The sequence below is a fragment of the Carlito syrichta genome, unplaced genomic scaffold (assembly GCF_000164805.1).
Source record: "Carlito syrichta isolate Samal-C Ts95f unplaced genomic scaffold, Tarsius_syrichta-2.0.1 Scaffold311833, whole genome shotgun sequence".
Classification (NCBI taxonomy): domain Eukaryota; kingdom Metazoa; phylum Chordata; class Mammalia; order Primates; family Tarsiidae; genus Carlito; species Carlito syrichta.
Window position 1 is genome coordinate 659,763 of NW_007255929.1, and position 13,202 is coordinate 672,964.

At 39.9% G+C, this 13,202-nt stretch overlaps 1 protein-coding gene across 2 annotated transcripts in view; it reads right to left on the minus strand.

Moving 5' to 3' along the window:
• Positions 1–9,965, minus strand: part of TBC1D23 (TBC1 domain family member 23) — a 69,170-nt gene extending 59,205 nt beyond the window's left edge. For both annotated transcript variants that reach the window (XM_021718107.1, XM_008069155.2), the window contains exon 1: positions 9,745–9,965. In XM_021718107.1, coding sequence (XP_021573782.1) covers positions 9,745–9,797 — 53 coding nt within the window. In that variant the 5' untranslated portion in view covers positions 9,798–9,965. The remainder of the gene's footprint in view (positions 1–9,744) is intronic.
• Between the last annotated feature and the right edge of the window lie 3,237 nt (positions 9,966–13,202).

Genomic DNA, 13,202 nt, shown 5'->3' on the forward strand with positions numbered 1-13,202 from the left:
CGTGCGCGCGCGCGCACACACACACACACACACACACACACTATAACCAGGCACAAGCTTCTGACCAATTACTTAAAACTCTAAAATGACCCGCGAATTAGTCATAAGCACTAGCAAATTATGTAGCAGTGAGTAAGCTGTGGCAAGCTGCATGCATTGAACTGTGGTATCATGGCTTAATTTGTGTCACATTTCTAAGTATTTCCTAATGCCCAGGTCATGAGACAGCAGCCCCAAAGTTCTATCTGAACTTTTTTTGCTACTGAGGTTCACACATTGATTACAAAGTACTACTATACCAAAACTCCTTAATTCCTTCCTGAATATTTTGTGTAACATTTAGTAGAACTTAAAATACGATAACTTCTTTACAGTAGCTATGGGTGGAGCTCAATGACCATAATATGTACTGTGAAACTTATTTTTAAATACCAATGGCAAATTATCAAAACTTTCCAAATACTTTAACAAATGGTATGATAGCACAGTCGAAACACCTTGACTTACAGTCTTGTGAGAGCACAATTTGATAAATGTGAAATCTTGAAGTTATCTGGATTTTAGCAAGTGTATATTTATATGACAAGAGGAAAACAAACCATTCACCAGCTTTGAAAAATTAGTGAAATTTTTAAAAATTTGTATTAGGATCAGATCCACAAAAGCAGCTTTGGGAGATTCCTTTATCAAATAGTAATAATCCTCTCCAGTCTTTGTTTTAACCAGGATCTTGAGCCAAGTAAAGAAGGTGCTAAATCTAGTCCTCTTGGCTGGACACACCAAACAAACTTGACAGCTGCAGTATTTCATCACTGCATGCAATAGGCAAAAGAGATAGAGATCAGAGAACTGTTGTTCTATAAACTACTAAAATTAACTACAAATGGAACAGGTGCTTTAAATCTTCTTCACAGGTTTATTTTTACTCCATAACCCATGTGGATCAAATTGCACCAACAGTACCAATGGTGCCCCTTCCTCTGCTAAGAAAAAACTCAGTTGTTGTTGTCCAACTTAAAAAAAAAAAAGAGCCGGGCTTGGTGGCTCAGCCTGTAATCCCACGCCTTTGGGAGGCTGAGGTGAGTGGATTGCCTGAGCCCGCGGGTTCGAGACCCGCCTGGGCAGCGAGACCTCATCTCTACAATAAATCAAAAAAATCAGCTGGGCTTGGTAGAGCATGCCTGTAATTCCAGCTGCTTGGAAGGCTGAAGTGGAAGGATCGCCAGAGCCCAGCAGGTCAAGGCTGCGGTGGCCAGGAGCGGCCACTGCACTCCAGTATGGGCGATAGAGTGAGACTCCAACTCAAAAAAAAAAAAAAAAAAAGATAAACAAGCAAAAACAAAGTTTAGTCATAACTACATGTGTAATACTGCAATGCATTGGCTGTGCAGTTTTGCCTACAAAGTTTAAGAATAATTTCTCTACCAATGAACCATTAATATCAGAGAGTGCTCTAAATCCTTTCCTTTTTCTCAAATAAAAATGCTATACAAATGGGATGCCTCCAACACTTTTATGGCACAGAGACACGGCAACCCTTTTTTTTCTTTTTTGTTTTTTATCAAAACAGTTTATCTAAAAAAGAATGTATTCTTTTCCTAAGACAAAAAATTACATGAAAACAAGTCAGAGAGAGGTATTCCCTATGTCTTTATCCAAAGTGCCATGGTAAAAGAAATATACCAATATTCCCTTTCTTGAAACCATCATTTTGGAAAATAAAGATACACTATTAAAAATGAAGTCTTACACTTTACACACTTTACAACACTTTATAACATTTGGGCAATTCTTTCAAGGGAGCCTTCCCAATGGGGATCATACTGGATTTATTTTTTTAACCTGAATTCCAACCATCAAGAGTTATTTGATAAAAGAGGATCTCATTTACTTTTATGTTGCTGGTTAAACTAAAAGGAATTTACAAAATAAAGTTCAAGAATTTCTGGTATTCAATTACACACATTTTTGAGATGGGTGCTTCCATCTATGCATCACTTATACACATCAAAATAAAGGCTAGAAACTAATTAAAGGAAAAAATAGCACATGGAAATTACTTTAAAAGCAAGGTTTTTCTTTTTTTTCTTTCTCCACCTCACTAAATAAAAACAACAGAAAAACATTGAGCTGATAGTCATTGAAACAGCATATAATTGCTTACATGTTCTAAATATTATTGTAAATCAAAATAAACTATTTTAATATATCTTATGTAGTAAAATATAATACATTGCTTGTTATATATTAACATATTTACACATAATTTATTATATAAATACACCTATTAAATATGTAACATATATTGTATAAGCAGATTTTCTAGATGATGTATGTAACCATAATAGCTGAAGGTTAAAAAACTAATTGATTTACATAATTTTTGGCAAGGAATGAGGATGTATTATGAAAACAAAAGGTATGTAAAACTATAGCACACGTGCTCTCTAACACAACCCACCATATCAGTCATGAGGTTTCCCTTCTCATGGATACAAAACAGACAATGTGGACACAGTTTGTACATAACCTAACTGCATTACAGATATGGCACCTCAGATAACCAGCAAACACATATGTTCAACAATGCACATCTCTGAATATTATGTCTTTCAAAACACATTGTTGATTGAATATAGGATTAGCATGTTTTTATGTTTTTCATATTTTAATGTATCTGTGAAATATAAAAAGTATATGTAATCAACTTTAGAAGAAGTACAGGGTTTAGAATAAGCAGCTATGAATTTAAGTTCCAGATCATCCAGTAACTGGGTCTGTCACATGACAACTCTAAGCCTGTCTTCTCATCTCTAACAAGGCAATAACAATAATTCACAACTTCCCTTTCTCACAGAGTTGTTTTAGGATCCAAATTAAATGGTATACATATGCGTAATATATAAAGGCTAAAACCCTATGTAAATGTATATTATCTTCTTATATAAGTTGAACATCCCAAATCTCAAAATCCAAAATGCTCCATTATCTGAAACTTTTAAAGTACAGACACGATGCTCAAAGGAAATGCTCATTGGAGCATTTGGATTTCAGAGTTTTGAATTAGGGATGCTCAATCACCTAAGTATAATGCAAACATTCTAAAACCCCCCCCCAAAATCAAGCATTTTGAATAAGGGATTCTGTCCCAAGCATTTTGAATAAGGGATTTCAACCTGTATCTCCTTGTTAAAATTATTAAGTACCACAACTACTTTAAAATGAAAAAAGAAGCACACACTACACCAGTTCTACCCAACTATGAAAAGCTAAAAGATAAGAAAAAACTCCTTTAACCTTCAAGAAAAAATATAGATTTAAAACAAATGATTTAATTAGTCATCATTTTCTTAGCTCGGGTTAAAAGGCTAGGTAGACATTAAAAACAAATATACATTAAATTTCAGAGAACAGGTTTATTTTAAGTAGCTCTTAACTTACTGCTTGCTCTTTTATTTCCACAATAAATAATTTGATCTTATAAGCTTAATATAAGGTACTTATTTGTTTTCCATTTGTAGTTAAGCAATTTCTAAGTAAATCACTTCAATCTCTACCCCTTTTCAAACTGTTTAATCCTATTCAACTCTGCTAAAGCATGTAATTTCCACAAACACCAGCATTTAGATACCTTCAAAAGTAATCTTCATATATTATTCCAAGAGATAAAATAATGAAAAAAAGTAGTGTCCAAGCAAGGCACCACAGTGAAACATTTCTGGTTTCAAAACTTTCAATTTTTTTCTAAACCCCTACATAGCAGCTTGCATATAACCAGTATTCAGTGAATGTTTGCTGAATTAAGAATGCTGTGCTAAACTCTATCTTGCTTTTTGATACATGAGTGAAGGCACTGTCTTTGGTTTATACCAAACAGAATCCACATTTCAGCACTTTGCAGCAGAAATGCTTTGTCAAGATTATTTTATCAATTCTGTTCATAAGACTCCTACTCATAAATTGGCTGTATACTGCTGTACACTTTACTAGGTGGTCCAGAATTAGCTGAATTGCCTCACTATACTTTTACAGGGAACGCACTTTGTTCCCTCCCTGCAGTGAGTACATACTGATAAAAACAAGTAAATTAAAACAGTTCTTGACTGGGTTTGGTGGCTCAGCCTGTAATCCCAGCACTTTGGGAGGCCGAGGCAAGTGGACTGCCTGAGCCCGCGGGTTTGAGACCCACCCAGGCACTTGGCAAAACCTCATCTCTACAATAAATCAAAAATTAGCTGGGTGTGGTAGCGCATGCCTGTAGTTCCAGCTACTTAGAAGGCTGAGATGGAAGGATACTGGAGCCCAGCAGGTCAAGGCTGTGGTGGCCAGAAGCGTGCCACTGAACTCCAGTCTGGGTGACAGAGTGAGACTCCAACTCAAAGAAAAAAAAACTTCTTTAGAACACAAAATGAATTATAAACTCTAATTTGTAGATTTTAGAACATCTATAGGAAACAAAATCCTAGAAGTGAATTATTATGTAAGAATTATCTCTATAAACTATATAATCTGAATTATAATTGTAATAAAGATGTCAATGTAAATAAACAAAATAAGTCTTCTTCATTTCTCATCTTTGCCTGCTAATTATAGTTTACAAAATGAAACTACTACTGAATAACCCGTAATTCAAGGAAAAAAGTTCATTTTCTCTTCATTTTTAAAAAAGTAATAACTAGTCTTCCCAGTTCCACAAGCGGTCAATGTTCTTCTTAAGCAAAAAGTTCCTTTTTCTCTCATATTTATCATCTTTCTTTGGTTATATCATATCTGAAACTCCAATCATTTAGTCCTTAAGCACATTTTAATCTTTCTTCATCTTAATGTTTTATAATGGGGGAAGCACTGACAGTACTATTCACAGAGTGCACAAAACTATGAAAAACAACTTATTATTCTCAAAACAATTCCTATTCACATCTGAAATTAACAACAAAAGAAGCTTTTTTATGGAATCAATACTTCTACAGTTTTAAGAAAAGTCTAGCAATAATTTAAGAAAAGTCTGGCAACAAATTAGAAACACAAATTGAAAGAAAATATTGAGTAAAAAAATTCAAGTTAAACAAGCTCCAAATATCAACAGTTGTATAATTAAAGTCTATGCCAATTTTTTTTAAATTATGACTTTAGACCCTTAGGAATTATTTCAGGAAGAAAGCCTCAGAAAATGAGAACATATGTCCAAATCCAATCATGGTTTCTTCAATATCAAGAAAAGTAATTACCAATCTTTGAATTGCAACAACTTAACATTGCTTGACTTTACAAATCCAAATTCTCATACATATATTCATTTTTTAATTCAATTTAAATCACTTCAAACTAACTATAAGTATTTTTACAAAGATTTCCCCACATCTTTTGAGCTTACATGGCTAAAGTCCCCAGGAAGTTTGCAAACTCAGGAAATTTCTGATCGCCTTGGCTTTCCATAAAGAATGAGCATTATGCCAGCAAACAATTACACAGCTCACAAAAAACACTGGAGTCAGGGAATCTAAATGAAATGGCAGCTTGGTATGCTACTGCACATGATAATACAAAAGTCTGTATTCATTCATGCATACATTCATTCAATAAACATTTACTTAGCCACCTGCTATCAGTCACTGACCCTGAGAAATTCATTATCTAAAGGGCAATGATAAGTCATGTAATCAGATAAATTATAGTATAACATGTAAGGTGACACAACATAACATATAATATATACTATAAATTCTTCTGACACACTCATTCTGAGATATACATTATCTAGAATCTGCTTAATGAAGTGTGGTTCATGAAAAAGCAGAATTGGTATTACCTAGGAGCTAGTCAGAAATACAGTATCACAAGTCCTACCCAAAGCTACCAAGCCCAAATCTGATTTTTAACAAGTTCCCCAGGTAATTCTAGTGCACATTTAAAATTTAAGAAGCACTGATCTAGGACATAATTGAAAATCAGTAAGTAGATCAAATGATATCATAAATTCCATGTACTTTTAACATCTTTAAGCTCCAACCTAAGTCTTTTTAAGAATGTATACACAATTTTTAAAAGTTCAACTACCTAACTGCACAGATTAGGAACAAATTGAGAGATGCCACTGACGACAAGAAAAAAAAGAAAACAGGAAAAACTTATAAAAAGCAATTTCATGGCTGGGCTCGGTGGCTCAGCCTGTAATCCCAACACTTTTGAGAGGGCGAGGCGAGTGAATTGCCTGAGTCCGCGGGTTCGAGACCAGCCCAGGCAACTTGGTGAGACCTCGTCCCTACAAAAAAACAAAAAATTAGCCGGGCATGGTAGAGCATGCCTGTAGTTCCAGGACTTGGAAGGCTGAAGTGGAAGGATAGCTGGAGCCCAGCAGGTTGACGCTGGGGTGGCCCTGAGTATGCCACTGCACTCAAGCCTGGGCAACAGAGTGAGACTCCAACACATACACACACAAAAACAATCTCAAAAAGGGATAGCTATGTAGAGTCATTTAACATAGCAACAACCTGCTTATATCTGCCTAGTAGGCTCTAAAGGTCTCACCTTATTACACTAGCACAAAAGTAATCGTTCTTAAACCTGCCTCCTGTAACTAGATCATAAATTCCTTGAGGACAGGGACCTAGTTTTATTCTTAAAACGCTTAAATTTGTAACCTGAATGACCCTGTCATTCAGATGAGTTTGAGTTAGGCAGTGAAATGTAGGATACATTCTAGTAAAATTTCCATCTGAAAAGGTTAAAACAAAAATGTGACAGTTAAAATAAAACATTTGCTCTTTTTTAAGAGTGCAGCCAGGCACAGTGGCATATGCCCATAATCCTTACTACTAAAGAGGCCAAGGCAGGAGAATTGCCTATACTCAAGTTTGAAGCCAGCCTGGGCAACATAGCAAGATCCTGTCTCTTAAAAAAAAAAAAAAAATGGCCGGGCTCAGTGGCTTAGCCCGTAATCCCAGCACTTTGGGAGGCTGAGGTGAGTGAATTGCCTGAGCCCATGGGTTCGAGACCCGCCCGGACAACTTGGCGAGACCTCATCTCTACAATAAATAAAAAAATTAGCCGAGCGTGGTAGCATGCGCCTGTAGTTCCAGCTACTTAGAAGGCTGAGGGTGGAAGGATCGCCGGAGCCCAGCAGGTCAATGCTGCGGTGGCCGGGAGCGGCCACTGTACTCCAGACTGTGTGACAGAATGAGACTCCAACTCAAAAAATAAAAAAAAAAGTAAAGCATTTCCAATTTATAACAACCCATTCACCAAGCATTCTAACCTATGGCTCCCAATCTCTAGGTCTCTCCTGACTCTATTCAAACCCACTTCTGGGATACTAGTGAGAGAAGTGAAAGCAGAAAAAAACAGAAAGATTAGAAGAAGATGGAAGGAGAATAGAATCACAGAACATCTCAGGGTTCCTCCATTCATGAAAATTAAATGAGCAAAAATGGGAAGACATACTAAAGACACAGCATACTAGAACAAACACTATCTCTAGCAACCATTCCCTCCATGTCCCTTGCCCCCGTAAACCACCTTCATTTTAGAAACATTTCTACTCATGGACCTCAATCTACTGATTACAGCCAGTTTATAATACAATAATTCACTGTTCCAAAACAGCAAACTTCGGGTTATAACCAGCTCAGACACTTCTTGAATAAGTGTTGCAATGTCTGTGTTACTTATTTTTAAAGGTCCTTTTAACTAGTTAAAAACTTTTTTAGGCCTTGAGGCCAGGAGTTCAAAACCAGCCTGGCTAACACAGCAAGACACTCACCTCTACAAAAAATTAAAAATAAAATTAGTTCGGTGTGGTGCATGCGTGCCTGTAGTCCTAGCTACTCAGGAGGCTGAGGCAGGAGGATCTCTTCAGCCCAGGAGTTCAAGACTATGGTGAGCTATAAACACACCACAGCACTCCAGCCTGGGCAAACAGACCAAGACCTTGTCTCTTAAAACACACACACACACACACACACACACACACACACACACACACACACACACACACACACACACACACACACACACACACACGCTTTTTTACTGTTTTTTCCCGACCTATTTTTCTGCAACTTCCTTCAGCCAGGCAGTTCTGGCTAACATTTTCCAGACAAATCATTTGTTTTCTTGCCTATGCTGCTACTGCATTCAGAGGCCTTGCCCATCTCTCAGTCTGACTCTGTACTATCCAATGTTAGCCACTCGCCATATGTGGATACTTCACATCTGTTAAGTGGCTAGACCAAATTGAGATGTAAGGCAAATGTAAAATGCGCACTGGATTTTGAAAACTTGATACAAAGAAGATGTAAAATTATCTAATTTTTTAAAGCAGTGATTACATGTAGAAATAATATGTTGGATATATTCAATTAAATAAGGTAGATTATTAAAACTAATTTCATCTTTTAATGTGGCTACTAGAAAATTTTTAAATTACATATGTGGTTCCATTAGACAGCACTGGTCTAAATCATACTCATTCTTCAAGACCGAATTCAAACACCACTGCTTTCCTGAAGCTTTCCCCAATAACTCCAAGTGGAAGTGATTTCTGCCCCCACTGAACTCCCATAATACTTTTATTCACACTCCTAAAGACTGAGATTAATTCTACGTTGACTGCATGTACCTGTCACACCATGCCAATCCAACATAAGCAAGTTGAGGGGGAAAAAAAAACGACTACATGTAGGTCACCATAATTTTTCCACCTACACCCTGGAGAGTATATGCAGTAAGGTAATGTTTGATGTCCCTTAATTGAGTGTCGAATTTTCCAATTATCTATCCCTTTCAACGATTTACATTTTTCCCCCTTCTGAGATTAAAGTCGATGTCTACACTGCCCTGTATTATATTTAGAGTGACAGTGAGCTGTACACATACATGATGAACAAGCAAATCCAAAGGTAATACATGTGGTCAATACACTTGCAAAAAATTAGACAAACTTCTAAAGGTTCCCTTTTTAAATGATGTTGTCCCTAACAGAGTATTGTGAAGATTAACTCTTTCCAGAGGAAATAGGGGACTTTCCCAGACACTGGGTGAGTAGACTGCCAAAAAATTATTGGAGATCCTCCCCACAACACTAAGCATAAATCAGGTAAGCATACAGAAGCTTGGGCGCAGCAAGAGCAAAGCCCCACACTGCATGCAAAGCTGTAAAATCGAGCTGTGAGAAAAGTGGTAGGAAAGGGAGACAGCTTGCGTGAAAGAGACGAACGCCGAAAACTGTCGGCATGCGAAACGAGATAAAAATCAGAATTTTAAAATATCCCAACTACGTGGGAGGGCTCCTCCCTGGGTGGATCCCTCAACCTGTGATCCGCCAGGCAAAGGTCGCAGTGGTCATTTCAGAAGCTCTCCTCTTCAAATCGTATTTCAGTGTCTCCGATCAACATCCAAGAAACTTCCGTCTTCGCCAGCCTACTTCAACTCCCACAGCTAGGGACTCCGGCCAACACCAGCGCTCTCCAGCACATTTTGGTGACTGGAGGACGAAACTGGAGGACGAGAGTGAGGCCCGGCACCTGGACGACACCCCTCTCCCTTCGAGTCCTGCCCCAGTCCCCCTGGGCAGAACGCGGCAGGTAGAGGGGACCCGGCGGGCAGAGGGGGCGGGGCAGGGCACGGACTTCGCCGAGGACCGGTCTTCCCGTTCCAAGCCGGAGCCAGACGGTGCCTCGGGCACCAGCAGGATGGCGAGAAGGAAGAATAAAGGGACAGTGGGAGCTAGCCCCGGCTTTCACTCACCAGCCGTCGCCGCCCGACGTTGGCAGTGGCAAGACCCCCTCTCCTTCCGCCATTGCTGTTGACGTCCACGTCACTTTGCCGAAAAGTGGACCTGGCGCTGAGACCCACTCGGAGACCCAATGTCGTAAAAGGTCTTCGGAAGTCCGGGACGGAGCTTCTCCAGGCGAAGGAAGGAGGAGGGAGGCAAGGCACTGGAGGAACGCGACGTCACGGCGTCCCGAGGGCGAGAGGCCGCGTCGGGCGCTTGGGGGCGGAGACTCGGCGGGGATCGCTGACCCTCCGAGACTACAAGTCCCAGGATGCCGCGGGCGGCGGGCGGGGCTCGGCGGGGGCGCGTCCCCCGTGGGAGGCCCCGCGGGCCTCCAGCGTCGCTTTTAGGCGTCCGGTCGGCGTCTTCCTCCCAGGTTGGTGTCGGGCTCAAGTTAGACTCGAGCGTCCTAACGAGTGGACGGAGGAGGAGAGGTGGGATTTGACGCAGGGAAGGTGGACAGAGGAGGAGGGTCGCATCTTAGTCGTGTCCTACATAACACAGGGATGTAAGGAAAGGGCAGACCCCCACCCCCCACCTGCGGGGGCCCGTCAGAAGTCGACATGAAGGCCCACATACTTTACGTCTGAGTATTTAAAAGTTATAAATCAAGTTAAATAGCATGTGGAATGTGTTCTAGCCTCCTATCTTAACTATATCTTCCTAACAGCCTGGAAGGTCAAGTCCAAGTTTAGGATTCTAGGACTGGAATTCCAGGCAGGGAGAGCTGCCAAGACCCTTCCAATCCCGCTCCACCAGCCCTTTGCCCACGCGGATGGGCTTTACTTCCACCTGCAAGCTCCGTCCACGCCACCAGCACCACCAGCACAATGGCTCCTTGGCCACCCCCGAGGCCTTGAGATGGGCACACGCTCAGGAGGGTGGACCTAAGGAAATACTTTTGCAAGCCCGGAAAACAACAGCGACAAAGTAGAATTACATGCAACAAATCTGAAAAATATGTTAAATAAGTCAAACAGGTTGCAGACCGATAGGTGAAGTCTGGTGTCATTTATATTTGTTTTAAAAGACAGTATATTAAGAATAGGTGCATATGCATAAAAATCCAGAGGAATGATAGAGAAAAATCGGAATGGCAGTTATTTTTGTGAAAGAGCAGGAAATAGTTTTAATTGCAATTTTAATATTAAGAGCCAAGAGGTGGCCACATAGGCATCCAGTATTCTTTATAGAGTCTGTACTTTGGCACCTAAAATGTTTCATAATTTTAAATATAATTGGATTAAAATAAACACAAAATATGATACAACTATCTCATTTACAACCAAAATCATGCTCACTTTCTTGCCTAAAGGGAGATAATACAGAGTTGCATATTACTGCACCCACAAGAGCTCTCTGTGTGATGTTCACTCCTTCATTGGAAAAAATGTCTTTTAACACAGAATGAAGCTTTAGATACCCTCTATCAAAAATTTTAAAAGGCATGAATCTAGGTCAGATTACCATCCTAATATTCAGGAGCTCTGCTGCGTCTCTTCAAGTGTTGTCAGTAGGTTCTCAGAAACTTTTTTAAAAATGACTGTAAAAACTATTTAGTCATTGACAAGCAGTTGTTCACTGGTTAAGGTGACTTTAAGGCTCAATTACAAATCATTTTGAGCATAATGAAAGCAGTGACTGCTTTATAAAGTCTTTCATTAAAATATTATTCCATTAACAATGTCACTTGTGGCCAGGTACAGTGGCTCACGCCTGTAACTCCAGCACTCTGGGAGGTCAAGGTGAGAGGATTGTTTAATCCCAGGTATTTAAGACCGACCAACCCAGGCAACATAGCAAAACCTCAACTCTACCAAGATTTTAAAAATTAGAAGGACGTGGTGGTGCATGCCTATATTCCCAGCTACTCAGGAGGCTGAGGCAGAAGGATCATTTGAGACTGGGGGGTTGAGGCTATGGTGAGCTGTGATCTTGTGATTTTGCCACTGCACTCAGCCTGGGTGACAGAGTGAGACTCTGACTAAAAAAAAAAAGTCACTTGGTGTTTTTAAGCAGTTCTTAATTTGGTAAAAGTAAAGTCAAAACTTCTGGTTTCCATTCTTTTTAATGGGAGTGGGTTTCCTGGGCATGCATAATGAGACTCCATGCTTAGAAGGACCCTGTGCTTGGTTTAATGCTCTGCTGTTGCCATCTTGAAAGTCTTAATTTTGGAACAAGGAGCTCCTAGAACCTCACAAATTAGATAACCAGTCCTAGATAGGGTCAGTATGATATCGGTGTATAACCCATTGGAGATAAGATTTCAGTTGAAATTGTGTAGTGGTGGTATCTTCTCAGGTATTTGTATCATTTGTTCTTTACTCATCAGCCTATTGTAAATTCTACTGAATATTCACCCTGAGGTCATGATTTTCATGGCCATGATGACATCTTCTTTGCCTCCAGTGATAATTTTAGGGATCTAGCTGGGAGGTCAAGTAGTACTTGAAACTTGGTACGCCTTTACTTTTTCTTTCTTGAACAGGTTCCACTAGTTCACTATCTACAGTATTTAATTTGGTTTGGGTCATTAATTTCCAGGTCAATGGCTCAACCTGTAATCCCAGCATTTTGGGAGGCCAAGGCGAGTGGTTTGCCTGAGCCCGTGGGTTCGAGACCAGCCTGCCCAACTTGACAAGACCTCGTCTCTACAATAAATCAACAGTTAGCCAGGCGTGGTAGCACGCACCTGTAGTTCTGGCTACTTGGAAGCCTGAGGCAGAAGGATCACCAGAGCCCAACAGGTTGAGGCTACAATGGCTGTGAGCATGCCACTGTCGCCTGGGCGACAGACTGAGACTCCAACTCAATAAATAAATAAACAAATAAATAAATAATATGTATATACATCTCCAGGCTGCTGAGTTACCACAGATCTCAGTGGTCAGTAAGTATTTTTTTTCCCATAAACCTTTTCTCTTCTTGGTTTGGTTTTGTATCAGGGTCATCCACACCTGCTCCTCACCTTCTTTCGTCTTCTGAAAGAATAAAAGCCACACTGGATGGTTGATTTCTAGGCTGCTGAGTTAGTGCAGATCTCCCTGGTTATTGATGAATGTTCTGATGATGAGCCCTTCCTTTTCCTGTGGATCTGGTTTGTGCACATTTTCTCCCAACATACCTCACTTCCTGAGATTAAAAGATGATGCTATATCCATAGGACATTTTCTAGCTGGCTGCAAATTTTTATGGGTGTAACTTTCTGAGTATTTTTGTGCTTTTAAAAAAATCTTAAGGTCCTGCCATTTACCTGGATTGTTGTGTGCTTAAAAAATATGTTAGCATGGAGCCTGTCATGGTGGCCCATGCCTATAATCCCAGCACTGTGGGATGCCAAGGTGGGAGAATCACTTGAGGCCAGGAGTTCAAGATCAGCCTGAGCTACATAGTAAGACCTTGTCTCCACAAAACATTAAAAACATTAGCA